Source organism: Gobio gobio (assembly GCF_949357685.1).
Source record: "Gobio gobio genome assembly, chromosome: 20".
Classification (NCBI taxonomy): Eukaryota; Metazoa; Chordata; class Actinopteri; order Cypriniformes; family Gobionidae; genus Gobio; species Gobio gobio.
Genome location: NC_137113.1, coordinates 37,110,914 through 37,138,901, shown reverse-complemented (window position 1 = coordinate 37,138,901; position 27,988 = coordinate 37,110,914). Strand labels below are relative to the sequence as shown.

General features: G+C 38.6%; 1 protein-coding gene across 2 annotated transcripts in view; it reads left to right on the top strand.

Annotated features, from left to right (window-relative positions):
* Positions 1 to 27,988, top strand: part of ngfrb (nerve growth factor receptor b) — a 56,456-nt gene that overhangs the window by 3,538 nt on the left and 24,930 nt on the right. For both annotated transcript variants that reach the window (XM_079801300.1, XM_079801301.1), the window contains exons 2-3: positions 9,278 to 9,419; positions 24,912 to 25,271. In XM_079801300.1, coding sequence (XP_079657426.1) covers positions 9,278 to 9,419; positions 24,912 to 25,271 — 502 coding nt within the window. The remainder of the gene's footprint in view (positions 1 to 9,277; positions 9,420 to 24,911; positions 25,272 to 27,988) is intronic.

Here is a 27,988-nt window from a genome sequence, read left to right as displayed (position 1 = left end):
TAGTCAAAACATTTGTCAGTTGCGTCTTGTTCCGTGTTCACGAGTTTCAGTCCTTTCAATATAAAAGTCTTCGCTACTGACTGACTCACTCATAAAGACTGTAATAATGTCTTTAATAATGCTGTAATAATGTAACTTCTGTTGCTGTTCATGGTCAGGGACAATTTTTTTTAGCATATGTCAATGGCTTGATTGCTTGTATTGTCACAAAATGTAAACTATATTATCACCCAGCTCTAATTTGATAAATGCGAATATAATGCATGAACATATTGAAGGGGCTATATGTAGGAGTTTTCCTACATTGAGCAAGTGGTGAAACTCGCCAAACTGGGTACGCCTCCAGAGGATCTGGTGGATCCAAGTACGGCGACGATGACCCCTACACGGCTGTTCTGCTCTCCAGAGGAAATACAGAGCGGTGACTCTCTCTATGAATGCTTGATCAACATCAGCCATCTTGCAAACAGACAACCGCCTAGCACTTGCCCCTCCCACAAGAAGCCTCAAACGTACGTCTATTTAGCTTCAAACGCTCGCTTTATACGCAAATTGACTCAATTTGCATCCAATTTGCCAATTCGCTCAATTTGCATCCAATTCGCTTCAGGCAAACGCGCGAGTGGTTTCAAAATGTTCAAGCGCGAGACGCGATAGAAGCGAATTTGATGCTTAATTCGTGTTCGGTGTGAACACAGCATAAGAGTTTCTGAATTGTACATATAGCCCCTTTAAGATATTATAAATATCAGGGTTTTCTGTAAACAATGTGTATTGTGAAAAATACTATACTAATAAAATTGACTTAACGGGTTAGTTCACCCAAAAATGAAAATTTTCTTTTTTTGAAAAAAAACCTCCGTTCATCTTCGGAACAGAAATTAAGATATTTTAGTTGAAATCTGATGCCTCTGAAAGTCCTCCATTGGCTCAATGGTACTCTACACTCTCAAGAAGACCCTTAAAAGGTACTAAAGACGTCGTTACAAAGTCCATCTCACTACAGTGGTTCTAAAATAACTTTATGAATCGGCGACAATAGTTTTTGTGCGCAAAAAAACCCTAAATAACGACTTACATAGTGATGACGATTTCAAAACAAAGCATCATGAAGCTTCGAAGCGTTATGAATCACTGAGTCGATTCAGCGGTTTGAATCGCCAAATTTCAGCAGTTTGGCGGTTTGACACGCGATCCGAATCATCATTCGGCTCAGTGATTCATAACGCTTCGAAGCTTCATGATGCTTCATGATGCTTTGTTTTGAAATCGTCATCACTATGTAAGTCGTTATTTAGGGTTTTTTTGCGCACAAAAACTATTGTCGCCGATTCATAAAGTTATTTTAGAACCACTGTAGTGAGATGGACATTGTAACGACGTCTTTAGTACCTTTTAAGGGTCTTGAGAGTGTAGAGTACCATTGAGCCAATGGAGAACTTTCAGAGGCATCAGATTTCAACTAAAATATCTTAATTTCTGTTCCGAAGATGAACGGAGGTCTGACGGGTGTCGAACGACATGAGGGTAAGTAATTAATGACAGAATTTTCATTTTTGGGTGAACTAACCCTTTAAAACCACTCGGAACACCTTAGATAATGACATAGCAGCATGCTTCAAATATGCTTGCATCGTGTGACTTGGCAGGGCAAGCACCATTCACATTCTCTAGAAAATGTAAAAATGTGGTTAAAGTTCACTGAAATTCAACAATTTCACAATCATGAAGATTTGACACAAATTATTTGACAATCACCAGACAAATGTAGATGGATGCATTTCATTAGGACCATTCTTTGCAAAAATAAACATGTTTTGAAATGCTACTGATTGTATCTGCTTAAAAAAACTGCACAAGTTACAGCAACTTGGCCTCCTGTCAGTTTGAACTGCAAACAGTGTGACTGCAAACAGGTTCTATGACATGCGTCGTTGTTTATGACCCTTCACACATTTCTAAAACCTTGGTAATCAATCAACCTGATAATTGTGCACTAATTCCGTGTGGCCGAATCTCTAATTACCCATTTGAATCATGGGCTGCTGAAATTTTGGGGGTTGTTGAACTTTACCTGAGTTGGAATGCTCCTGTAGGGGTGTGTTTTGTGTTTTTATGTGTGTGAGGAGGAGGTTACCCATGCCAGGGGGTAATGTGAGGGACAGGTAGAAACGAAGGGAATGTTAATTTGTGCTTACCCAACCTCCTCTTCTTTTCACTCATCTCTGTCACTTCTCTTCTCCAGCTGACTCACAAACGCCTCGAGGGAATAATCTAATCTCTTTCTTTCCTTCTTTATCTCTGTCTTTCTTCTCACTCTTTTAAACGTCATTCCACACACCTGTGATAAACGTTGTTACTCTGACAGCCAGCCAATCACTTCTTGGCATTCATGTTACACCCTCACACATGCAACAGCTGCTTCAGTATGAGGCGTACTTATGTTGCCTTCAAGTTATGTTGGAAATATCGTAAACACGTTGTGAGATATAAACATTTGCAAGATATTAAGTCGCTTTGATACAAAAATTGCAATCTCAAGATTTAAAGTAACAATAGGATTTTTTTTTACCCTCAGGCAGAAACAGGCTTCCATTGAATTGAAAGCACTAATTTTACAAACGATTACATACAGAAATTTGTTCTGTTCATGTTTCATAAATGATATGAGCATCCCTTGCTTTTCATTTTGCTGCATTAGTGCCAAAACCTATATTCATCAGTAAGGATTTGGAACATACATTTTTCATTCAATTTTATTTGCCAAAATCATAATATTGTTGGTAATTATTAATTTGGATAATTTTCGCAATTATCAGAAACAAATTGGGAGATATAAAGTTGTAATTATGAGAATTAAAGTTAAAATTGATAAAGTCGAAATTATCTTTTTTATTTATTTTTTTGTCTCTGAGGCAGAAAAAGCACACATTTTACAAACGATTACCACAGAAATGAAGGTGCATCCTTTGCTTTTCATTTTGCTGCACTACTGCCAAAAGCTATATTCATTAGTAATAAAAAAAAGGAAGGACATTTTTTATATCAGTTTTATTTCAGCTAAAATCAAGCGCACATGAGGTTCTAATTGCGATTTTTATATTTGAGAACAAAGTAGAGACTTATAGGCATCATAAATGATGTGCTATTTTATCTTGTGAACGGAAATTAAAACTTTAGACAGAAGACATGCTTTGAAAGAGAAAGAGCCCTGTTTGAAAAGGCCCAGTTCAGTTGCCATGCTTTGGCTGTACCTGCCAATACTTAGATAGATTTTTAGTTTTCAGAGAATTTAATTAAGGTTAAATCTACCATGAAGATTTACTGGTAAAATGCATGTTTTCCAAAGCAAAGCGGTTGATAGGCATCATCAGACACGTTCAAGACTAAATAATACAACAAGTCTTGGTCCATTGTAATACAAATAGTATTTTTGGCCCTGAGTCAGTGTGGGAAGTTGTCTGCTTCTGAGATTGCATCCCCTGGAGATAGACACTCTAAATACACAGAAGTGGGAAAACTCTGTACGGTTCATGTCTGTATCTACATCTGCAGGCTTTTTCAAAATGATTCTCTAATTTCGTTATTTCTCTTAAGTTGGATAGCTGTAATATTATACGTTAGTCAAAACTATATTTCACCAAGTAACATGTTCCTGGATCAAAATCTTTGTTGATCCTAGAACAACATTCAAATCAACCAATCAGATATGAAGGACAAGTTTACAGATATGCATGTCAATTTTATTCTTACAAACAGGGTTATGTGCTTCAGCTTCTACATCAGTGTTATTCATCTATCATTTTCCTCTGATTTTAGGGATAATTTATGGGCAGTGTTAGATTTAGGGGTAGGGATATGGTTAGGATTACATTTTCAGACAGGAATTTTGTTCCTGGATTTCCTACATAGGCAAAATATTCTCACTCAGCAAAATCAGGACGTGCATATGTTAGGTCACAATGCTGAAGCTACACTAATTTCTATCAGTATGTACACACAGTGGTGGAAAGAGTACTGAAAAAGCATACTATTGTAAAAGTACTGTTACTTGTCAATAGAGTAAAAGTACCTGTCCTAAATACTACTCAAAGTAGGAGTAAAAAGTAGCCCTTTTAAAAGTACTCAAGAGTAGTGAGTAGTAGTATGCTATGAATGTTATTCCACCTTATACCCATGCAAATTAAAAATGTAGCTTACTCTTTTATGGCTGATTCTCAGTAAGAACAAAAAAAACATGAGATCACCAACAGTATTTCAGTATTTCAATATCTCTCCAAGTTTTATTTTTGACTGCTAGCGATAAAAATACAGCCATGTAATATTTGAGAACGCAACCAATAATCTGGTAACATTTATGACAACCATTCTGTAGAGGTTTTCTTGCAGGTTAATTAAAAAAGGTTGCAAAGCATTGTACATTAACAATTTTACGAGAAAAACAAAAAACAAAGTTCTTTCTTTTCAAGACGCATTCATTGTACTGCTTTAATTTCGATGGATGTTTTCTCTGTTAAAAGAATAGCCTACACTTAAGAAATCTGAATCGAGTTACTCACAGTTTTCATCACTGATTATTTTTTGCTTGCAATTAAAAAATAAACCTGATTCAAATATAAATATGTTTTATCAAAGTTATTTGCTATGTACATGAACTAAAATTTTAAATTGCCGTGTGAGAACACATTACATTAAAATATGCTCTTCAATAAGCAGACAGAAAGCAGGTTAATGCATTTACATGTTGAGCGAAATCAATGTAGGCTAAGGCAGTGTTTCCCAACCTTTTTTCAGTCATGGCACCCTTTGAAAATGTTCTCCATTTTGTGGCACCCCCTCGCATACGTTACGTTAGGGGTATAACGGTACAGATTGCTCATGGTTCGGTTTGTATCACGGTTTTAGGTTCACGGTTTTGGTACGGTTCAGTATTTGCTATGTTCAGGGAAAAAAGGACTACTGTCAAATAAAAATAAAGAAAATAATAAGAACAAATAATTTAAATACAAGCAGCAGCACAAATAAATACTATTGAGCAAAGATAGGCCTACTAATAAAATAAACTATGCTTTTCAGGTTTTTCAGGTATGTCTAACATTAGTTTTCAGGTACAGAAATTGATCAAATGTAAAATAACATTGCATATTTGAGTGTATAAATTAAAGATTAATCCTATTAAACTTATAAAAGCTATTCAATCAAGAGCAGTGAGTGATGTCTTTGTCTTTTGTTGTTTGACATTAAACAGACAGCAGTAAAGGCTACTGCCCCTTTAAGACCTAATACACGGATATGCGTCGTCTGTATCGACTGTATAAAGTTTACCTAAGGCATATACAGACTATGTCTGCTAGAATACTCAAGATGGACATGTTGACATACTTTTTGTGTGAGTTTGTCCGTTCAAGAACAAGACTTGAAAGAGAACTCAATATTTGCACGCAGGGCCGGCTCTGTAAATCTGGGGGCCCTAAGCAGGATAATTTTGGGGGCCTGCCTTGCAGTGAATAATGGAGTATTGCACCGCAAACCAGCAACTGTATACAATCTAACACATTTCATCTGTATATCTTTTAACATGATTGCCTACAATTATTTTACTGCTTATTAAAGTACACTCACTGAAACAGTAAAAGTAAAGATTACAGATTTGCAAATTTCTTTCATACATAAGGTCAATTTGTTGTAAACAAATAAATATTAATAATTTAGCATTAACAATATATAGCTAACTTACAACATTAGCCATAGTGGTATGCGGCTCGCTATGCTCTACTGAAGCAGCAGTAGAGTCACCTCCTCCAGCTGTTGAGATTACAATATAATTAATAATAAATACAGTATGCAGAGTAAAGTACAATTAGACAACATAGTGAATTATGATTATAAAACTAAATTTTTTATTGGCAAGAGGAAAATTAGCTATGTTGAAGTTGCGCACAAAACTATTCAAAAGAAAGGCAGTGGGAAATATTTACTTGTGTCATCTCTGGTGTCAGGCTCCTGAGATGTTTCTCCACGACCACCAAAATATTTAAGAATGGCTCCTCCTGAGAAAGTGACATTTTGTTTTTTACAATTATGTTAAGGGTAAATTAAAAGAAATCCAATGTTAAATTATATTATTTAATTATTGGTTGATTAACTCTTACATACTGTTCATATTTGAAACCTTCACAGCATGGAGTGAGATATTTTTTACCTTTTATGATTACATACAGTAATACATTCACTGTAAAAAAAAATCAGGTGCCCAATTGAAAATTTTCTAGTGAGCGATCACATCTAAAATTTTCAGTTGGCCAAATTTAATTTCTTGAATTTTAATTGAATTAAATTGCATCAATTCACATTAATTCAATTTGGCCAACTGAAACATTTAGATGTGATCGCCCACTAGAAAATTTTCAATTGGGGACCTGCTTTTTTTTACAGTGTTCTTTACTAAAATTGACCACAAATCCATTTTGCTTTTAGGTGTCTTGTATCGATCAGCATTCAATAATTTTTCAAGGAGGACACTGTGTTTTCTTTAGGTTTAAATGGTCTGGGCGATTTAGCTTAACAATATATAAAATATTTCATAATAGTATATAGATTAATATTTATTAATAATCTTTAATTGCCTATTCAGTTAAGACCATAAGAAAAAGCTTGTATTTAACTGCTTTATTTTAAACTTCATTTTGATTTTGACTGTCAAATGATTGCTCTTTCTCTTCCTTTTTACTTTCTTTCTCTCGAATGTTCAATAATTAAACTATTTTTATTGTAATAAGCGTCTATTGAGACAAAGATTTTTCGTTTTTTTCTTTCCCAGAACTAGTGTAGGTCATGTAACGTTAACTGTTAAAAAGAAAATACATTCATAGGAGGTGGGTCTGTCTCTACGCGGTCTGTAGCCCAGAGCTGGGGCCGACGGCTGGACCATAGCGCAAGCAATGTTGATTCAGCATAATCGACGGACAGCTAACGTTATGCTGCGTTCACACCAAACGCAAATAGAGAGTCTGGCGCGAGTGATTTGATTTCAATGTTAAGTCAATGGAAAGGCGCGTTGACGTGCGTCTGGAGGTCCCGCAGCGCGGAAGGCGCTTTTTGCGCGGTGCGAATGACGCGCGTCTTGCGTGATAAACTGCGGCGACGCTGGCGAGTGCAATCTGTAGTTAGGGGGCCCCCTAGTGGCGGTGGGGCTCTAAGCAGCCGCTTAGTTCGCTTATAGGGAGAGCCGGCTCTGTTTGCACGCTGTGAGACGTGTGCGCGCTTTTGGATGAGTGCACAGAGACAAATTTTCTCACAGCGCGCGCGACTTCTCATTCGCGTCTTCTGGCACTACACCCGGGTGATGACGGCGAAAATGACTGGTCATATTCAAACATACGGCAGCACTCGCATGCATTGAACAAAGTTTACAAAGAGAGAATTATTTTAAAAATTTGAAAAATATATATATATATTTGAAGGACTTTTACACAGCACCCCTGCTCTCGTCACACGGCACCCTGGTTGGGAAACACTGGGCTAAGGGACAAAAATCTAGCAGTGGCGATCGGTTAATGCCTAATGCACTTTGAAGCCTGGCAAACAATCAAGCTAAATTAAGTGTGTCCAGCAGATGGCACTGCGAGCTCGTAGCCTGGCAAGTCAGACCCACATCAAAATGTTGGGTCTGGGAACTCACAATTGGCAGGGCTCAATCTGAGGGGCGGGATAAACGGTTGTCTTTCAAATTCCCTCTGTACGCAATAGGATAGCGCTACAACCAACCAGAGCAACGAAGAAGGTGAAGCGGAGCTAGTTGATAGATTAAACTTTCATCGTATCCGGTCGGCAAAACTCCGAACACATCTTCCTTTCTTTAGAATGACTTCAGTGCTGTTCTTCGTTCTTTTCTCAAAGAAAAGTTTAACTCCAAGTCTTCCAGAGTCACGGCCAAAGCCGATTCGAAAGACCGCTGTTCGCCAGCTTCTTTGTTACACATGATGTGATTGGCCTGACCAGAGTTTGGTTTTTCCAGCTTGCAAGCCAACGGAGAGTTGCTAGACGCCATTTGCTGCCGCTAGAGTGTGTCTAGATTTCTAGGCTAGCGGGCTTGTGCAGCGCCAACAGAGTAAGTACCAGTTGTGCGTATTTTAGAAAATGTAATATTCTGCAGTCAATTTTTAAGGCAATTTCACGATTTCAGTCATCATACAGTAACCAGCAACAACCCCCTTTCATAAAGCGTGCCCCTCACTCTAGGCTGGTCGCAACTCGCTATCATGGTTGATTTGACAGGAGTCACACGCGTGACACATGGAGTCACAGAACTGATTATTCGTCTTAGCCAATCACGTTGATAGGAAAAATGTTTACATGATGTAGCAACGGCAGGTTAAGGGAAAATAGCTCAGTAGAAATACAGATACAGCACTTAAAATGTACTCAAGTAAAAGTAAAAGTACTCTGTTTTTAAACTACTTAATAAAGTACAATTCCTGAGAAAAACTACTCAATTACAGTAACGAGAGTATTTGTAATTCGTTACTTTACACCACTGTGTAGACTGTAGTTTCAACACTTGAGGCTGGCCCTTCCTTTTATTGTTCAAACAAACAGGAAGTCCCGCCCCAAACATATGCCATTGGTTGATCCAAAAGGTGACATGTTGGGCCACTCAAAGAAACTCTAACATAGTGTTTGATTCTTTAGACTTAATGAAATGGCTTACTAAATGCTGTTTTCTTTTCCGTGTTGACGTATTTCCTATTGAGGAAGGAATTTGGTGTACCAAATTCGTTGTTTGCTACTTGCTATTTTGCATGTTAAAAGTTCAACAAACATAAATCCGTAGTGTAATCTGCGTGGGCAGTGCTGCCGCTCCCACCACATGCATCACGCGCTGCGTGTAGGGCACCAAGTGCTCAGGGGGGCACCACAAGACAATGCTCTGTCCACGCCCATCTGTTTCGCCATACAAAGTAACCGCAGAGAGAGGGATATCCTCATTCTAGAGAGCATTTGATTGGACAAAAAGTTGGAAATGCCTTAAGTGCAAGTGAAATCATCTAATTAAATTTTTATTTAAAGCCTATTTACTTTATTTTTATTTACTAAAGTAGCATTGAAATGTAAGTAGCGGCAGATCTTCTGTATTTTGACGTACATCCAAGTGTAATTTTTGGAAAATGAAACATACATAGATAAACTATTCTCTATAAGATATATAAGATGCATTTTGAAAATAGATAGTACATCATTTCATGTCGACTTAATCTTTCCCTCTTTCTCTCTATAGGGGAATGTCTTGTCTACACGGGACATGTGTCCTTCAGGGGCCTTCACAGCCAGTGGAGAGTGCTGCAAACAATGCCAACCCGGTGAGGGGATGATAAAGCCCTGTGGAGCAACACAGACAGTGTGTGAACAGTGTCTTGACAGTGAGTATCCACAGAGATGTTGGCCGCAGTGTTGCTAAAATTAAGCAGCTGTCTTATTTAAAATGCCATTTCCTGTGCTGAACTCTCACTTGAGGGGAGGCAGAGGGCTTTTGAGCTGTGAATGGTAATTAGTAGTTATAGGGGAAATGCTTTTAGGAAATGAGACTTGACAAAACATTGTCTGGAGTGCTTAGAGACCAATCTGGGTGTTTTCAGCCACTCACAGTTATAAGTGAGATTTATTAAGGCAAAATCCAGTGGTACATGGTGTTTGCTGCACTGGCAGGGTCACATAACAGAGTGTTTGTACCGAGGTTTGGGAGTTAGAGTTGGTCCTGACAGGCTGCTCCTGAGCCAAGTCCTGGTCCAGAGCCTGCCAGAATCCCACCACTTTCAAAATGATCTCCCACACGTCTGCTTGTATGACCCAGCTGAACAAGACAAGGTAGGAGGAGAACGAGTAGCTTGAAATGTTACCAAAAATAGTCATCCTTAGAACGTATTTTTGCAGAGTTTCATGCCTATTTGGGCCTATACATATACATACACCAATCAGGCATAACATTATGACTTCTATTGTGAAGTGAATAACACTGATTATCTCTTCATCACGGCACCTGTTAGTGGGTGGGATATATTAGGCAGCAAGTGAACATTTTTTCCTCAAAATTGATGTGTTAGAAGCAGGAAAAATGGGTGTAAGGATTTGAGCGAATTTGACAAGGGCCAAAATGTGATATAGATGACAACTCTTGTGGGGTGTTCCCGGTCTGCAGTGGTCATTATCTATCAAAAGTGGTCCTAGGATGGAACAGTGGTGAACCAGCGACAGGGTCATGGGCGGCCAAAGCTCATTGATGCATGTGGGGAGCGAAGGCTGGCCCCATGTGGTCCGATCAAACAGACGAGCTACTGTAGCTCAAATTGCTCAAGAAGTTAATGCTGTCTCTGATAGAATGGTGTCAGAATACACAGTGCATCACAGTTTGTTGAGTATGGGGCTGCATAGCCGCAGACCAGTCAGGGTGCCCATGCTGACCTCTGTCCACCACCAAAAGCAACAACAGTTGGCACGTGAGCATCAGAACTGGACCACGGAGCAGTGGAAGAAGGTGGCCTGGTCTGATGAATCATGTTTTCTTTTACACCACGGGGATGGCCGGGTGCGTGTGCGTCGCTTACCTGGGGAACACTTGGCACCAGGATGCACTACGGGAAGAAGGCAGGCCGGCAGAGGCAGTGTGATGCTTTGGGCAATGTTGTGCTGGGAAATCTTTGGTCCTGCCATCCGTGTGGATGTTACTTTGACACGTACCACCTACCTAAGCATTGTTGCAGACCATGTACACCTTTTCATGGAAACGGTATTCCCTGGTGGCTGTGGTCTCTTTCAGCAGAATAATATGCCCTGCCACAAAGCAAAAATGGTTCAGGAATGGTTTGAGGAGCACAACAACGAGTTTGAGATGTTGACTTGGCCTCCAAATTTCCCTGATCTCAGTCCAATCAAGCATCTGTTGGATGTGCTGAACAAACAAGTCTGATCCATGGAGGCCCCACCTCGCAACTGTAAAGCATGACAAAACATGATTAAAACATAATGTAACAAAAATAAAACTTTTAATTTGACATAATTACAATTCTGTCAGGACCATTATCGTCAAAGATGATTGATGGACTATTAGCATATAGTTTGGATTGCCGGTATGGTTCTGTTCTGGGCAAGAACTCCCTGCACATCCATGCAGCCTAGCATGGATACGAGCTTTCTTCAAAAAGAACAGAACCAACATAATGTATTGCAGAAATCATTAATGTTGATATTACATGTACAAAGGAAATTCGTCTGATTCAAGGGAAATCAAAATACCAAATCCTGACTGACAAGAGGAGGAGCTGGGGGTGGAGGAGGGTAAATGAGCTCTGGAGAAACGCGATAGCTGCTGATAGTACTGAGGAGCTATATATACTGTATGTATGCGGTGATAGACGTCATATTCCTATAGGTAGACGTGATCAGCTGACAGACAGCTGATGCGAGTTTGACTAACGTGACCTGCCAGAACTGACGCTATACACTTGATAGTTAACTTTTTATGTTTCATTTATGTATTGAAAACTACAATGAGGCCCAAAAGTCTAACATCTTTTACATATAGTGTAAAATATAGTGTTTTGAAACATTTTAAAGTTGTCACAAAAACAAAAAAAAACTCTTGGATCTCTGGACATTATGAATTGGTAAGCTAGTAATACATTTTGTAAATGTTAAAATGTATTAAATTTGAAGAAAAAAAAAACTCATATTCTGAATGTTTCTATTAAAGTTCTTTTGATTTGGAGAAATAATAGTAAATACAAATGAGACAATTTGTGACCTACATTAAGACTATAAAGCTATAACATTTATATGGATAGTGTAAGATCATTAGGTCTGAGATGAGAATGAGAACATTTTGAGAAATTGAGATCCCTTCTGAAACTTTAGAGACACATGATTGAGATTACTGGGGACTTTTTCTTGGGGAGAAAATCTGAGAAGTCGGAGACTTCTGCAAAATCTCTATTTGCTGTCTATTTAACCTCACTGATGTCTAGGAGATATTAAAGTCTCTTTCATGTGGAATTTTATTGTTTAAATGGTTCGTTTAACATATTATCACATTGACAGATAAACGAACCTGCTCTTGAGTTCTGTGCATGCTTTTTGTTAATATTGAGTAGCCTTGGGTAAAGGTCAGGGAAAGGCATGTCCACCAGGACCCCCCGACAAAAGACCCACCAACCTCCTGTCACTCACTACAACCCTAAACATTCTTCCTTCAGTAACTTCCATCTCTTTGTCAGGCCTCCCCTAAGGGCCTGTCCTGGGATCTGGGTCCTCATCCATCAACTTTAACTATTACATGCTGAAATCTCCAAACTGTTCTTTTCGCAGCCTCATAAGTCATCTAATGCTACTTGACAGTACATCAGCAATAATGTGTTGACATGTAAAAGTAGCATTTGGGATGGTACTGGAATGAAAACAGATGTTTAAGATATGATAATTCAAGTTAACTGGCTCATATTAATTCCTAACACATAAGTGCGGTGTAATGTGAAAGAACCAGGTGTGTTTATTCACCAATCACCTCCGCATTTGATGTTGTCAGAGTCCATAAAAAGAAAAAAGAAAAATACAATAAGCATCCTGACCAACCCAACACAGCAACATTGGCTCAATCAATGGCATGAGTTTGGCCCATTGCACTACAGCTCAATAATAATATATTTATAGGTGCTTTTTTTAAAGTGGATAGGCCCTACCCAGTTAACTTCCATTTAACAATACTGACTGTAGCCCTTAGGGAGATTTGGAAGTTTACCTTCATCTGTTTACTTGCAGTCATCACTACATTATCCCATTACTGGACTGTAGAAGAATTCAGAAGACTCTTTTGCTTCAGTATTTAGCAGACTTGTGCTCTTCATTCAGTGCTTAATGTTGGTACTCTGAAACAACGTCATGGCTTAGTTTAATAAGATAAAGACATGTATGATTGAAATATAGTTTGGGTTCGCTTGAGAAAAAGACGTGTGCTAATTGTAATCTTAAAGTCTCCCTGCACTCAATTATTTTATCCCTTAAAACTCATCTTTGATAAACACAATTACATATTTAAAAGGTTTTTTTTCCCTCATTTAAATTATTTCTTCATGCCTTAAAATAGCTTGAATGTAACTCTACACCCTTGCTTCATTTAATATACGTGGAGACATGAATATGCAAATTAGTCCCCGCCTCCACTTAATCACACCAGCCCAGACTACATGGTTTACTTGGTCAACTGTAGTAAATGCTACACAATGACAAGTGGAAATATTGGTTTAATTCGGCCATATACAGGGGTTGGACAATGAAACTGAAACACTGGCCAATATAGTCTTGGAGGTTTCACGCCTATATTGCGCAGTCTGGTGGCCAATCTTCACTGATTTTACATTCAGTCCACACAACATAATGGGATACATATCAGAGTTAAAAGAGGACAAATTGTTGGTGCACATGTCTCGTCTAGCCATCACAATTTGGCTCTTGTCAAACTCACTCAAATCCTTACGTTTGCCCATTTTTCCTGCTTCTAACACATCAACTTTGAGGACAAAATGTTCACTTGCTGCCTAATATATCCCACCTACTAACAGGTGCTGTAATGAAGAGATAATCAGTGTTATTCACTTCACCGGTCATAATGTTATGCCTGATCTGTGACCAGGACAGCAAGTCTTTGTGATGTATCGAGAGCTATGGTGTCCAGGGTAATGTTGGCATACCACCACACAAGGATGAACCACATCCAAAAGGTGTAACTCTTGACACAAGAGGAAGCTGTCTGAAAGGGATGTCCAGGTACTAACCTGGACACCAGTTCATTTGTGATTTGTGTTTATGTGTGTGTGTAAGTAAGTGTGTGTTTGAATGGGTGTGTCTGTTTTGTACTCTTGCGTAACCTTTTCCTTGCTGTTTGTTTTTTTACTGCATTGTGGCTGAATTATTGATTTTATTTCACACATTTGCAAAAACTTGCTCTGTTCTATAGTTGTGCTAGTTCATATTGTGGGTGTATGTCTATTTTGCATTTTTGATATTGTAGAGTGTCACCTTTTCATTTCCGTACCCTTTTTTTCTGCACAGTGGCTGATTTTTAGTTTGCCCCACCAAAAGGTTCTCTGAGTTTTCGTATTTTTTTGCATTTCCCATTAATTTCCTATGTCGGTCCTTATTGACCGTGAAGGAGCCAAGTGTGACTTTTTTTGACCCGTTAACATATCCGAATCATGTCCATGATTTGTTTGTGCGCTCACATAGCTAATGCAAAGCCACCAAGTGTCATCCCATTCTGATAAATTATTTACACACAGTTTGTCACCATATAGATAAACAACGTTAAACCTAAGTATATTCTGAAAAAAAGTGCAGAAAATATATTACTGAAATCAAAGGCCATTTAATGTACTTAAAGAGAGTACGCTTTCATGACTATGTTTCATAACACACTTAAGTGCACTTTTAAGGTGCACTATGTAATAATTTAAAATTAAGTTTTTCCTTATGTTTTAAAAATCTTTTTTTCAGTCTTTAAAGAAGTACACTTGTTTTGATGTGTGAACTAACATACTAAAGCATATGTAAAGTACTTGATTATAATTTAACTGTAGTCTGTTATTCAATATTTATTTAAAAGTTAATTTAAAATGAACTAAATTGCAACTTCATCATTATAAATGTGTTAGTATAAATATATTTAAATACATGACATGACAACTTTCAATAGAAATTACTTTAACGTGTTTACTATAAATGCTTGTCAGTGTATTTGGCATTACACTTTAACCATGTTTAAAAGACAGCATACATAATTATGAAATTAGATATAAATATGTACTTAAGTGGATAAAACACTCTGGGCCCTATTTTAACGATCTGAAACGCAAGTGTCAAAGCGCGAAGCGCAAGTAACTTTGTGGGCGGGTCTCGGCGCTGTTGCTATTTTCCCGGCGGGATAAATGGCTCTTGCGCCCGGCGCAAATCTAAAATGGGTTGGTCTGAAGTAGCTTCATTATTCATAGGTGTGGTTTGGGCGTAACGTGAATAAACCAATCAGAGCGTCATCCAACATTCCCTGTAAAAGCAGGTGCGCAAGTTCCATTATGGATTGCTATTATTATGGCGTATTTACCAGGCGCACGCCAGGAGCGGTTCACAGCCGAGGAGACTGATGTTCTTGTAAGAGCAGTGAAAGACAGAGAAGTTGTGTTGTATGGGGATGGGAGAAACCCACCCAAAATAGCGTCGGTTAAACAGGCGTGGGAGGAAATAGCCACAATTGTTTCATCAGCTGGCATCCCCAGGACGTCGCACCAGTGCCGCAAGCGCTACAATGACATCAGAAGACGGGGAAAGTCCAAGCTTGCCAGCATCAATCGGGCACGCCGTGTAACGGGAGGTGGATCTGCCTCTACTCAGGACCTGACGCCAGCAGAGGACATCGCTGCGTCCACCCTCACCGATTTTTTTTCCTGGTTCTTGACGGACAAACCAATTTGTTAGATGTCCTTATATACATATATGTCTTGCCAGAAGTTGCCACTATTGGGCAAACAGGTCTCCTTAATTATTAGACTACAATTAGCCTGAATAATTTGTAAGCTAGATTTATGCCTATTTTTTCACATCTTCGTGGCACACCACAATGATTTCCGTCATCTCATGTGTTAATATTTTTTAGTGTAACAATTTATGATTTGCAAAAATAACTGTTGCATCTGTGTAGATTACATGAGCAAAGTGTATGCGCGTTGTGCACGCTATACATTATGGTCAAGCATGCGCCCTTAAAATAGCATAAGGAACAACGTGCAACGCGCCACTGACTTTAGACTAGGTTTTTTCCGGTCAGTGGCGCAATTGTTTAATGGAACAGCAAAATAGCACCAGGGATTGTTTGCGCCGGAACACGCCTCCTTTTTTGCGCTGAACCGCCCAGGTAGCGCAAGTTCATTCACTAGTTTAGCGACGTGCTTCTGTGGAGGGAAAAGCGCGCTTTGCGCGGGTGCAAAATAGGAATGACACATGCGTCGGTGTACAAAGTCAATTGCGCTGGGTGCAAGATAGGGCCCTCTATTCACAATTGTATTTAATTATATAAACACTCAGTGTGCACTTAAGTATTTATATATATTTTTAAATATCTTATTTCGGTAATAAGTACTATAAGTTTGATAAATTGTACTTCTTTTTCACAAGGGTTATAGTTTGGTATGGGTGTGCTAAAACTGCTCAGCTGAATTATAAGTCATCTTGGTATAGGTGTAATATTAAAGTTCTAGATGGAAGCTAACTATGATATCTAGTTGGAATACACATTAAACATACACATATGAATTTGCTTGTCCCATATCTGAGTAACAGACCAGACTTACTAGATCTTGCAATGAATTAAGTTATTGTTTCTATTCACTGAAAGTCCTGAACAGTAAATGGCAAGTTGACGCATTAACACATCCATTTTGTGACACTGCCTAAAATTCCAAATGAATATGAGCTCATACAAGCTGCATGCTTAAAATATACAGGTCAGAATTATTGACACCCCTGGTAAATATGATTTAAAGATGGCTGTAAAAATAAATCTGTATTGTTTATCCTTTTAATCTATCATTCAAAACAAGGAAAAGAATGGAAAGTCGGGGGGAAATCACATTATGAAACAATCTCCACAATTATTGGCACCCCTAGAAATTTTTAGGAGTAAAATATATCTAAGTATATTCCCATTAATATATATATTTTTAGCACACCAGGGTGACTAGGAACATGAAATTGTCTAGCTATGACGTCTTGTTTCACATGAGTATAAATATGAGGAAACACAAAAAGGACAAATTCCCTTAATCATTAACCACTATGAGTAAAACCAAATAATATAGTTCTGATGTGCAGCAAAAGATTGTTGAGCTTCACAAAACAAAAAGTGGCTGTAGGAAAATAGCTAAAGCATTGAAAATTCCCATTTCCACTATCAGGGCAATAATTAAGAAGTTCCAAATCAACTAAAGATGTTACGAATCTGCTTGGAAGAGGACGTGTGTCTATATCGTCCTAATGCATGACGAGGAGGACAGTTTGAGTGGACAAAGACTCTCCAAGGATCACAGATAGAGAATTGCAGAGATTAGTTGAGTCTTGGGGTCAGAAAGCAAAAAAAAAAAAAAACAATCAAACAACCTAAGTCACCACATGTTGTTTGGGAGGGATTCATGAAAAATCCTTCTTGCTCATCCAGAAACAAACTCCAGCACATTCAGTTGTCAGACACGACTGGAACTTCAAAGGGGACCTGGTTCTATGGTCAGATGAAACTATAAAAAGAGCTTTTTGGCAGCAAACCCAAACAGGGATAAAAAGTACCCCATGTCCACGGTTAAATCTAAATATATCCTTAATGTTGTGGGCCTATTTTTTTGCTGGAGGTCCTTGACATCTTGTTCAGATACATGCTATCAGGGATTCTAGCAAATACCAACAGATAAAAAAAAAATCTAAACCTGATGGCCTCTGCTTGAAACCTTATAATGGGCCATGGTTGGATCTTCCATCAGGACAATGATACAAAACCAACATCAAAATCAACACACAAATGTATCACTGAGCACAAAATGAAGCTTCTGCCATGACCATCCCAGTTCCCTGACATGAACCCTATAGAAAATGAGTGGGGTGAACTGAAGAGAAGAAGCACCAACATGGATCTGGAAATCTGAAGGATCTGGAGAGATTCTGTAGGAGGAATGGTCTCTGATCTCTTGTCAGGTGTTTATAGGAGACTCAGAGCTGTTATCTTGGAGGTTGCAAAAGTATTTAATAAAAGGCCAATAATTATGGCCAACGTGTTTTGGAGAAAAGCATTTATTTCATGTGATTTACCCCCCACTTTCAATTGTTTTACTTCAATGAAAGGTTAGATTTGTTTGAATTTTTTAAATAAAAGATTAAAAGGATAAACAATGCAGATGTATTTTTACAGCCATATCTGATCATATTTACCAGTAGTGTCAATAATTCTGACCACCACTGTATACTATAATAGGTTATTATTATAATCAGTAGTTTTAAATGAAGAATAGCATGTCATACCTCAGATTCAGAATATGTCAACTTTCTGCCAGGCTGATTAGTCAGACGATATTTGGCCATTTTGAGATTACTGGTTGATAATAAATGCACAATTTACAAATTGAAATTTACATTGTATCTGGTATCAGTTCCAAAAACCACCAATTTAGTTCATGAAAAATGCAAATTTGTACGTTTTACAGATCAGCCAGAAATAGCAATTTCATGATTTCTGTCATTAAAAGATGTATTTGGCTTTATATTAGCCTTTTGCCACCCTGCTCTTTAAATATTAGATTAGATTAGATTCAACTTTATTGTCATTACACAAGTACAAGTACAAGGCAACGAAATGCAGTTTAGGTCTAACCAGAAGTGCAATAGCAGCAAGTGCAGGATATACAACGTTTGCATAAGTGCAGGACATGGATATGTACTGAGTATATATAAATATGTCTATAAATAGAGAGATGGTTATTACTATAAACAGAATTTACAGGTGAATATGTACAGTGAATAATATACAGATGGTTAATACTATAAACAGAATTTACAGGTGGATATGTACTATGAATATAATATAATATACAGATGGCTATTACTATAAACAGAATTTTACAGATAGAGGTATACAATGATATGTTAGGCTAAAATGAGGAATATGGCAGTGGATTAAGGTAGTGCAATAAATTATGGACAGAAGCTATCCGAAAAAAAGTGTAAAAGTGCAGTGGAAGTGATTGCATATTACAGTTAGAAGTACGGTGCAAAATACAAATGTAAACAGTAGGTACTGTAAATAACAGTCGGCAGTGCAAATGAGCATAATCCAGTTACGGTGTGGTAGTGCAAAATGAATAAGTAAACAGTTGTTACTGTAATAAAGAGTCGGTAGTGCAAATAACAAAGTGAAGGTGGATGTGAGGTAGGAGAGTTATCAGTAGGAGAGTTATCAGTAGGAGAAATATCTTCATCGTATCAGCCACTAATAACCTGTATTGGTTGACCCCCACTTCAAACATGTCTTCAGTCTTATATCTGCTGAATGACATGAGTATTATCATCCGTAATTGTTTGAGACCATAGTTCCCTAGCAGTTTATACTAAAATAGTGAACTATGATCTGTGCGGTCAGAATAGGTTTCCTTTTTTGGAAATTGATAAACAAAAGCTATTGACAGAACGTTACCTCAGCACTTTGTAGTACTAATGTTGACTGTGCACATACACTCTCATGACTGTATTGACAACAGATTGGTTGTCTGTCATAATGCATTGACATTCATTATTGATGGCTAGTATTATGCTAATGGATCTCAGAGGGCAGGGATCAGGAGAAGAGTAGAGGGAGAAAGGCTGAGTGGACGGGATTTCATCTGCAGGAAATGCACAGATTACCCATCATAGTCTCCTAAATAAAGCCCCAATAACTGGCCCCCCAGCACATTACCCCCTTATCATTAGGGCCATTAGCAGCTCCAGCACACAGGGGAACCCATAATGTGCAACTCTATTTGTCCAGCACAAAAACACAATAACGTTTCATCCACTTTGATGGGTAGATCTAAACAGTAGATAACTATGGCATTAGCGTGTTATCTTTCTCTCTGCCACTGTCTGGTCACTGCTTCTTTGAATATCCTGCCAGTGGCATATACTGAAACACATGGTATGGTATGGGATACTGGGGCAATGTTCTGTAAAGAGGGGCTATCCACAAGGGTTTTACAGTCACACACACACACACACACACACACACACACACACACACACACACGGACAAAATAGCTTCCTGAATAATTTAGTGATAGCTAGACCTCTATCCTCTAATATATCTGAATAGCATGGATGATAGGAATACAATACCATAAGCATTTAGATATTTTCTCTCCACTCTTTGCAATATTGACATCATAATTTCTTCTTTTAGCCGGTAGACTTTCTTTCACCCTTTTTTCTAAAACTCTAAAATCAGTTAAAAAGTGCAAAGCAAAGCATGGGATGCAGTGGTGTAAAACACGCCACTACTGGACGTGTGGAGACGGGTTCTTTGGAGTGACAAATCACGCTTCTCTGTCTGACAATCTGATGGATGAGTCTGGGTTTGGCGGTTGTCAGGAGAACGGTACTTTCCTTGACTACATTGTGCCAAGTTTAAAGATAGGGGGGTTATGGTGTGGGGTTGTTTTTCAGGGGTTGGGCTTGGCCGTTAGTTCCAGTGAAAGGAACTCTTAATGCTTCAGCATACCAAGACATTTTGGACAATTTCATGCTCCCAAATTTGTGGGAACCTCACCTTGTTCCAACATGACTACGCACCAGTGCATAAAGCAATGTCCATAAAGACATGGATGAGCGAGTTTGGCGTGGAGGAACTTGACTGGCCTGCACAGAGTCCTGACTTAAACCTGATAGAACACCTTTGAGATGAATTAGAGCCGATACTGCGAACTAGGCCTTCTCATCCAACATCAGTGCCTGACCTCACAAATGCGCTTCTAGAAGAATGGTCAAAAATTCCCATAAACATACTCCTAAACCTTGTGGAAAGACTTCCCAGAAGAGTTGAAGCTGTTATAGCTGCAAAGGGTGGGCCAATTCCATATTAAACCATACGGATTAAGAATGGGATGTCATTGAAGTTCATGTGCATGTAAAGGCAGCCGTTCCAAAACTGTTGGCAATATATATTGTATATAAGTTTACATGCATCCAAGGTCAAAAAACACTTTAATTTCCTTGTTATATAAATCACAGCATATATAAATCACAGCATTACCTCTTTTCTCATAGTGTCTAAAACAATTCTATAAAGGGTCCGGTCTCTCCTAGGGCCCTATTTTAACGATCTGAAACGCAAGTGTCAAAGCGCGAAGCGCAAGTAACTTTGTGGGCGGGTCTCGGCGCTGTTGCTATTTTCCCGGCGGGATAAATGGCTCTTGCGCCCGGCGCAAATCTAAAATGGGTTGGTCTGAAGTAGCTTCATTATTCATAGGTGTGGTTTGGGCGTAACGTGAATAAACCAATCAGAGCGTCATCCAACATTCCCTGTAAAAGCAGGTGCGCAAGTTCCATTATGGATTACTATTATTATGGCGTATTTACCAGGCGCACGCCAGGAGCGGTTCACAGCCGAGGAGACTGATGTTCTTGTAAGAGCAGTGAAAGACAGAGAAGTTGTGTTGTATGGGGATGGGAGAAACCCACCCAAAATAGCGTCGGTTAAACAGGCGTGGGAGGAAATAGCCACAATTGTTTCATCAGCTGGCATCCCCAGGACGTCGCACCAGTGCCGCAAGCGCTACAATGACATCAGAAGACGGGGAAAGTCCAAGCTTGCCAGCATCAATCGGGCACGCCGTGTAACGGGAGGTGGATCTGCCTCTACTCAGGACCTGACGCCAGCAGAGGACATCGCTGCGTCCACCCTCACCGATTTTTTTTCCTGGTTCTTGACGGACAAACCAATTTGTTAGATGTCCTTATATACATATATGTCTTGCCAGAAGTTGCCACTATTGGGCAAGCAGGTCTCCTTAATTATTAGACTACAATTAGCCTGAATAATTTGTAAGCTAGATTTATGCCTATTTTTTCACATCTTCGTGGCACACCACAATGATTTCCGTCCTCTCATGTGTTAATATTTTTTAGTGTAACAATTTATGATTTGCAAAAATAACTGTTGCATCTGTGTAGATTACATGAGCAAAGTGTGCGTGTTGTGCACGCTATACATTATGGTTCAAGCATGCGCCCTTAAAATAGCATAATGAACAACGCGCAACGCGACTTTAGACTAGGTTTTTTCTGGTCAGTGGCGCAATTGTTTAATGGAACAGCAAAATAGCACCAGGGATTGTTTGCGCCGGAACACGCCTCCTTTTTTGCGCTGAACCGCCCAGGTAGCGCAAGTTCATTCACTAGTTTAGCAACGTGCTTCTGTGGAGGGAAAAGCGCGCTTTGCAGGGGTGCAAAATAGGAATGACACATGCGTCGGTGTACAAAGTCAGTTGCGCTGGGTGCAAGATAGGGCCCCTAGAGTATTAATAGACTGTCTGCTTAATATCTGCGAACACTTTATTTTGATGCTCCCCATACAAATATTCTACTTACTATAAGTAACTTTGCAACTCTAACCTAATAGTCTAATAATACTCTAATGAGAGTTAGCTGACATGCAGTTGCAAATGAATGAGAGTTTGTTGACATGTAGTTGCAAAATGACTTATAGTTAGTAGAATTTCTAAAGTGGATTATCGAAATAAAGTGTAACCAACCCAAAATGACAGCATTGACGTGTGCACAGCCTGCAGCCCCGCAGTCAGTCAGTAAAAATCCTGCTGTTCTGCTGACTGTTTTGGCCGCTGCTCCATTACTTTCATTTATTTATTTATTATTACTTTATATTATTGCCTGCATTATGGATACAAGTTATTTCTGAGTTCGGCTTTCAACTGTGACAAGTGGATTGGAAAAATAAACATGAGCTCGATAAAAATTACACCGATAACATAATAAATCATGGATTCACTAGTATTTACCTCATCTCCAGCAAAGGGCTTCTGCACAAAAAAAAAAGAAAAACGTTATGCTTTATGATGTGAGTAGCTTTTCCTGAAGGATCTCATATTTATGAGACGGATTTCTCTGACGGAGGATACAAACGTTTGTTCCTTTTCTACATGCATTTCTCAAAATTGCACTTAACATGAACGCACAAGTACGCGCTGAAGTGCTGAAATGTTAATCACTGTAACCTCATCACATCCAATAACGTGAAAATGCGGAAGCACATAGAAGTTCAATGCATGTAGAGGATTCAGAGAGAACCTTTGTTGTCAGAGAATTCTTTTAAATAATACAAATTTGTTAAATGCACAACATAGTTTAAAATTATTTGAGTCTTCTCTGATCCATTCAGAAAAAGCACATTTATTATAAATTACCAGAGACCTGAGGCCACTAATACCAAACCCGACCCGTGCCCGAGGCACTCGTCAAAGTTTTGTACCCGAACCGCTCAGGTCTTGGGTTGGATCTAAGGTTTTCTGATCCAAGTGTACTCGTGAAGACCTCTAGTCTAGTGTATACAAAAAATTAAAAACACTTTGAACCACGAGGTAAAAAAGATCAAACTATTATCTATGATTTTACTTTTAGCTAACGATAATAACCCTGAAATGCACAACTACATACTTTGGGCCAGATTTACTAAACAGGGCAAATTAGCGTGATAGCGCAATTCCAAAAAAGCGCCGATGGGAGTGGAAAGTTCTGCATGTGATCTGATGACAAACAAATTAAAGAACACAGACGCAGCCAGATCAATTCCATAATGACCACTGCAATCTTCTAGTTAGAGTCTGGTTTAAGCAGTTAGAGTCTGGTTATGCTTTTTTGGGGGTGGTAAATAATGGCGCAAACACCAGTAAACTGACGAGCGCAAACCTTAGTAAACCACCTTTCATGATTTAAATACTCTCCTCCCATAAATTTTGCGTTTGAAAGGGAAAGTCCTATAAATGCATATGCAATAAGGCCAGCCGCAAAAATAACCCTGTCCACACCTTTTCAGCGCTATTTTTTCCCTTTAGTAAATCCTGACAGTAGTTTTTTAACACCAAAAGAGGGTTTGCGCTGGCGCAAGCTGTTAGTAAATCTGGCCCATAGTATGTTCAGAGCAGTGGTGTTGTCTAGTTTTTTGTAGTGAGTATACTGTGATTTTTTTTTTTCCCGTCCCAGCCTCATACGTACCCATCCCAGAGCGACACCCCATAGGCACCACCGCACTCACTAATGCATAAAGTATGCATCTACATGTAATTGAGAGCATTATTAAAGACTGCTTATATGTTATCAACATTCCAATTTATTATAAAGCAACAAAAGACAGTCAGCTGATAAAACCTGTGCTCCAGGTACCATATTCATATAGTATCATCATTCTTAAAGGTTTAGTTCACCCAAAAATGAAAATTGTGTTATAATTTCCTCACCCTCAAGTTGTTCCAAAACTGTATGAGTTTCTTTTTTCTGTTTAACACAAAAGATAATATTTTGGTATATGTTGGTAATCAGACAGTTTGGCAGCACCCACTGACTTCCATAGTAGGAAAAAATATAGACTATGAAAGTCAGTGGGTGCTGCCAACTGTCTGATTACCATATGCCAAAATATTATCTTTTGTGTTAAACAGAAAAAAGAAACTCATACAGTTTTGGAACAACTTGAGGGTGAGGAAATTATAACACAATTTTCATTTTTGGGTGAACTACACCTTTAAGAGCTGCATTTAGCCATAAATGTTATATGAATATGGTACCTGGAGCACAGGTTTTATCAGCTGTCAATTTTCAATGCACATTTAAAAGTGAACAATAAACATTTGTTCAGTTCTATCACCAACACTCTTTCATTGCAGAATATTATGAACTGGTAGTTTACAAAGCTTTCCAAATACATTTGTACTCGGGCATCTGAGGAGTGCATTGCCTCCTTGCTTGTGTGGCAGAGCGGTGTCACCCAAAGCTGCTGTAGCTTTAGGGGCGGGCTTCCGAAAACACTCAAAGAGTGTAGTTTGAGTCTGCTTTCGTTTAAAATCTTTTTACAAACTTGCGCCAAAAAAGACCGCCAAGCACCTGTGCTTTTCCTTGGTAGGTGACATCAGATCCACAAAACGATGTTGTTACGTATCCTCACTCTTTTTTAAGTGGGTATACGGAAATCCTTGGCCTTTCCTAGTGGGTATACGGCGTATACCTGCGTATCACGTAGACTACACCACTGGTTCAGAGAGACTGTCTTTTAACTTTTCTTCTTTTGTCTTCAGGTGAGTCGTTCTCTGAGAACTTTAGCCACACGGAGAAGTGCAAGCCGTGCACACTATGTTCTGAATCCACGCGCATGCTGACGCCTTGCACTGATGCCAACGATGCAGTGTGTGTCTGCGACTACGGCCTTTACTTCAACGACATTTCATCGCGCTGCGAGACCTGCACAGAGTGTCCTATGGGCCAGGGTGTGATGCTGCACTGCAAATATTACCATGACACGATGTGCGAGGAGTGCATGGATGACACGTTTTCAGATCAGAATACCTCTTTCGACCCCTGCCTGCCCTGCACACAGTGCGAACAGCCTGAGATGGAGTTGAAAAGCTGCAGTCCTATCAGCGACACTGTCTGCCAAGGTAAGAGACTCGAGAATCAAAATCAAATAAAAACTGTAAATAGATGGGTTACCCAGGGCCGTTTTTAGGCATAGGCGAACTAGGCGGTCACATGTAAAGCGTGTAAAGTTTGCATTTGGAGCGCTCAACACCATCAGATTAAAGAGCTCGGTCAAAGCTTTGGCAAGGTAACGCTTTTTTTAACCACACAATAAAGCTAAATTCAAAGGCCAATTAAAAAAACAGGTACAATAAAAAGTGCACAAATCTGTATTTTGTTAGGGCCGTATTTGTGGCAGTCGAGAAATCACGCTGTGAAATGGGCAGATAGTGTAATATTGCTTGGTGTGTATTATAGAGGCAAGATGTAGGCTAACCTCACTCACTTTAGCATTTCATGATATCATGATATTTAGACTCTATTAAGCTTTTTTCTCTTACTTGCACCTCCAAAAGGTATGTGTTTTTGCGCTAATGCATTGTTAAAGGATCAGTGTGTAATTCTCCCATATAAAACTTCAACGGCCAATTAAAAAATAGTATAATAAAATGTGCTAATTCACAATATTTATTATCCTTTATTAAACCGCTTTGTCGAATTTAATGCATCTTTACGGATGGTGTTGAAAGCTGAATCGATTCATTCAGTTCTAATAGTGTCGTACAGGGCATAGCGTTGCGTTATTTAAAGGAGAAGTTCAAGCGTCAATGAGAAACTAAGACCACACTGAATCAATATTTATTCTTGTTACTTTCATGTGACTGGAACAGCTTTTATATGTAGTTTCCAAATTGTATTTGTATATATTTGTTAATAAGGATTACAATTCCAAAATGGTATGTATGTATGTATTTGTTTATAAGGATTACAATTAATACCAGTAATACCATGTTGCTTTTTAAGATTTGGCTGGGGGGGTGCCAATAAGGATTTCACCTAGGGTGTCAAAATGGCTAGAAACGGCCCTGGGGTTACCACATGACACAATGTGACAAATAGTTTTCTGTTACTCACCCTCTTGCTTGTTTTTAAAATCACTGCTCAAAAAGTACCCTATGTGTTGGCCCACAACGGCTCTTTTCTCTGGAGTTTGAGTCAAATTATAACAACTACATTTTTACATTTGCCCATGCAAGTCACCACTATGTCACTAGTGTTTTTTTTTAGCATTTTTGGTAACACTTTATTTTTAGTAACCTTGTTACACATCTTACATGTAGTTACTATAGTAATAACTATAAAGTATGCATAATTGCATGCAACTAACCCTAAACCAAACCCTATAGTGAGTACATGTAGTTAATTATTATTACTGACTTAAATGTATAATTACACTGTAACACGGACACCTTCAAATAAAGTGTAGCCGCATTTTTTGTGTTGCTGCGTCTAAAGGCCTGTGCACACCAGGACGATTATCGTGCGGGCTTATCGCCAGCGTTTTTCGAGACATTTTTCGGCGCCTATTTGTGTTCACAACCAAGCGATTTTCACTGCCGATGTGCAGAGTGAATGTGCAAATTCAGTAGATGGCACTCCTGGCACACAAGGTGGCGCTGCGCCAATTTACGCTTCTGACACTCGCTTGTCACACAGAACAAGACTAGAGACAGTATTTACATGCTTGCCAAAACTATTCACACACGTTTTGCTAACAAGTGAGCATTAAAAGCAGCATTAGCAGCTCATCTTCTTCTTTGTCTACTTACTTCCTCTTCGTTGTATCAATGTGTGCTCGGCAAGACCGTTTTGTGCTTGCTGTAACTTCAGCACGTGAACAAAAGCGCCGATTTCATTGGTCAGACAGTTTTTAATGCGCCGCGTCAACCCCCCCCCCCCCAATTTGTTAAAAAAAATAATGAAAAGCATGTCTGTGTAGCATGAAGATTTCACCATACAGTACTTCCAAAACTCTGTAGTATACTCAATATTTGCTAATATTTCAGAAGCACTTGTCACAAGTAAAGTTTGCACGTGATGTATTTATCTTGATACATTTTTCATATGTTTATTACTTGTTCATTAACTGTTTATAGCTACATTACATGATGCTCTGCATTTATTCGATGAAAAATACAGTGAAACAGTAGCATTGTGAAATATTGTTTCAGTTTAAAATAACAGTTTTCTGTTTGAGTATCAGTTTTCAAAAGTAATGTATTCCTGTGATTAAAGCTGAGTTTCATTACTCCAGTCTTCAGTGTCACATGACCCTTCAGAAATCATTAATATGCTGATTTGCTGCTTAAGAAACTTTCTTATTTTATCAATGCTGAAAGCAATTGTGCTGCTTACTTTTTTTTTGTAGAAATGGGACACAGGAATACATTACATTTTAATATATATTTAGATAGAAAAGAAAATAGTTATTTTAATAATATTTTATAGTATTATTGTTCTTTCTGAAATTTTCATCAAATAAATGCAGCCTTGGTGAGCACAAGAGACAAATTGTAATTATTCCAAACTTTTGACCGATAACGTACATAATGTACTATGTTAAAAACGTTTTTGTCATTTTGCAGTTTGGCTATTTAAAATGAGTAAAATTAAGTAAGGTGGACTTAAATGAACATGAGTAAAACAACAAAATATTAACGTAATTAAATGAATATTTGTGAAAGGCCTGTAAAAACTAAACAAAAAAGCTGTAAAAAATGAAATGTGATGGTAGATGGGGTATGTCTACAAATATGATTTAAAACTAAGAAAGCCAAAAACACTTCAACCTTTTGTG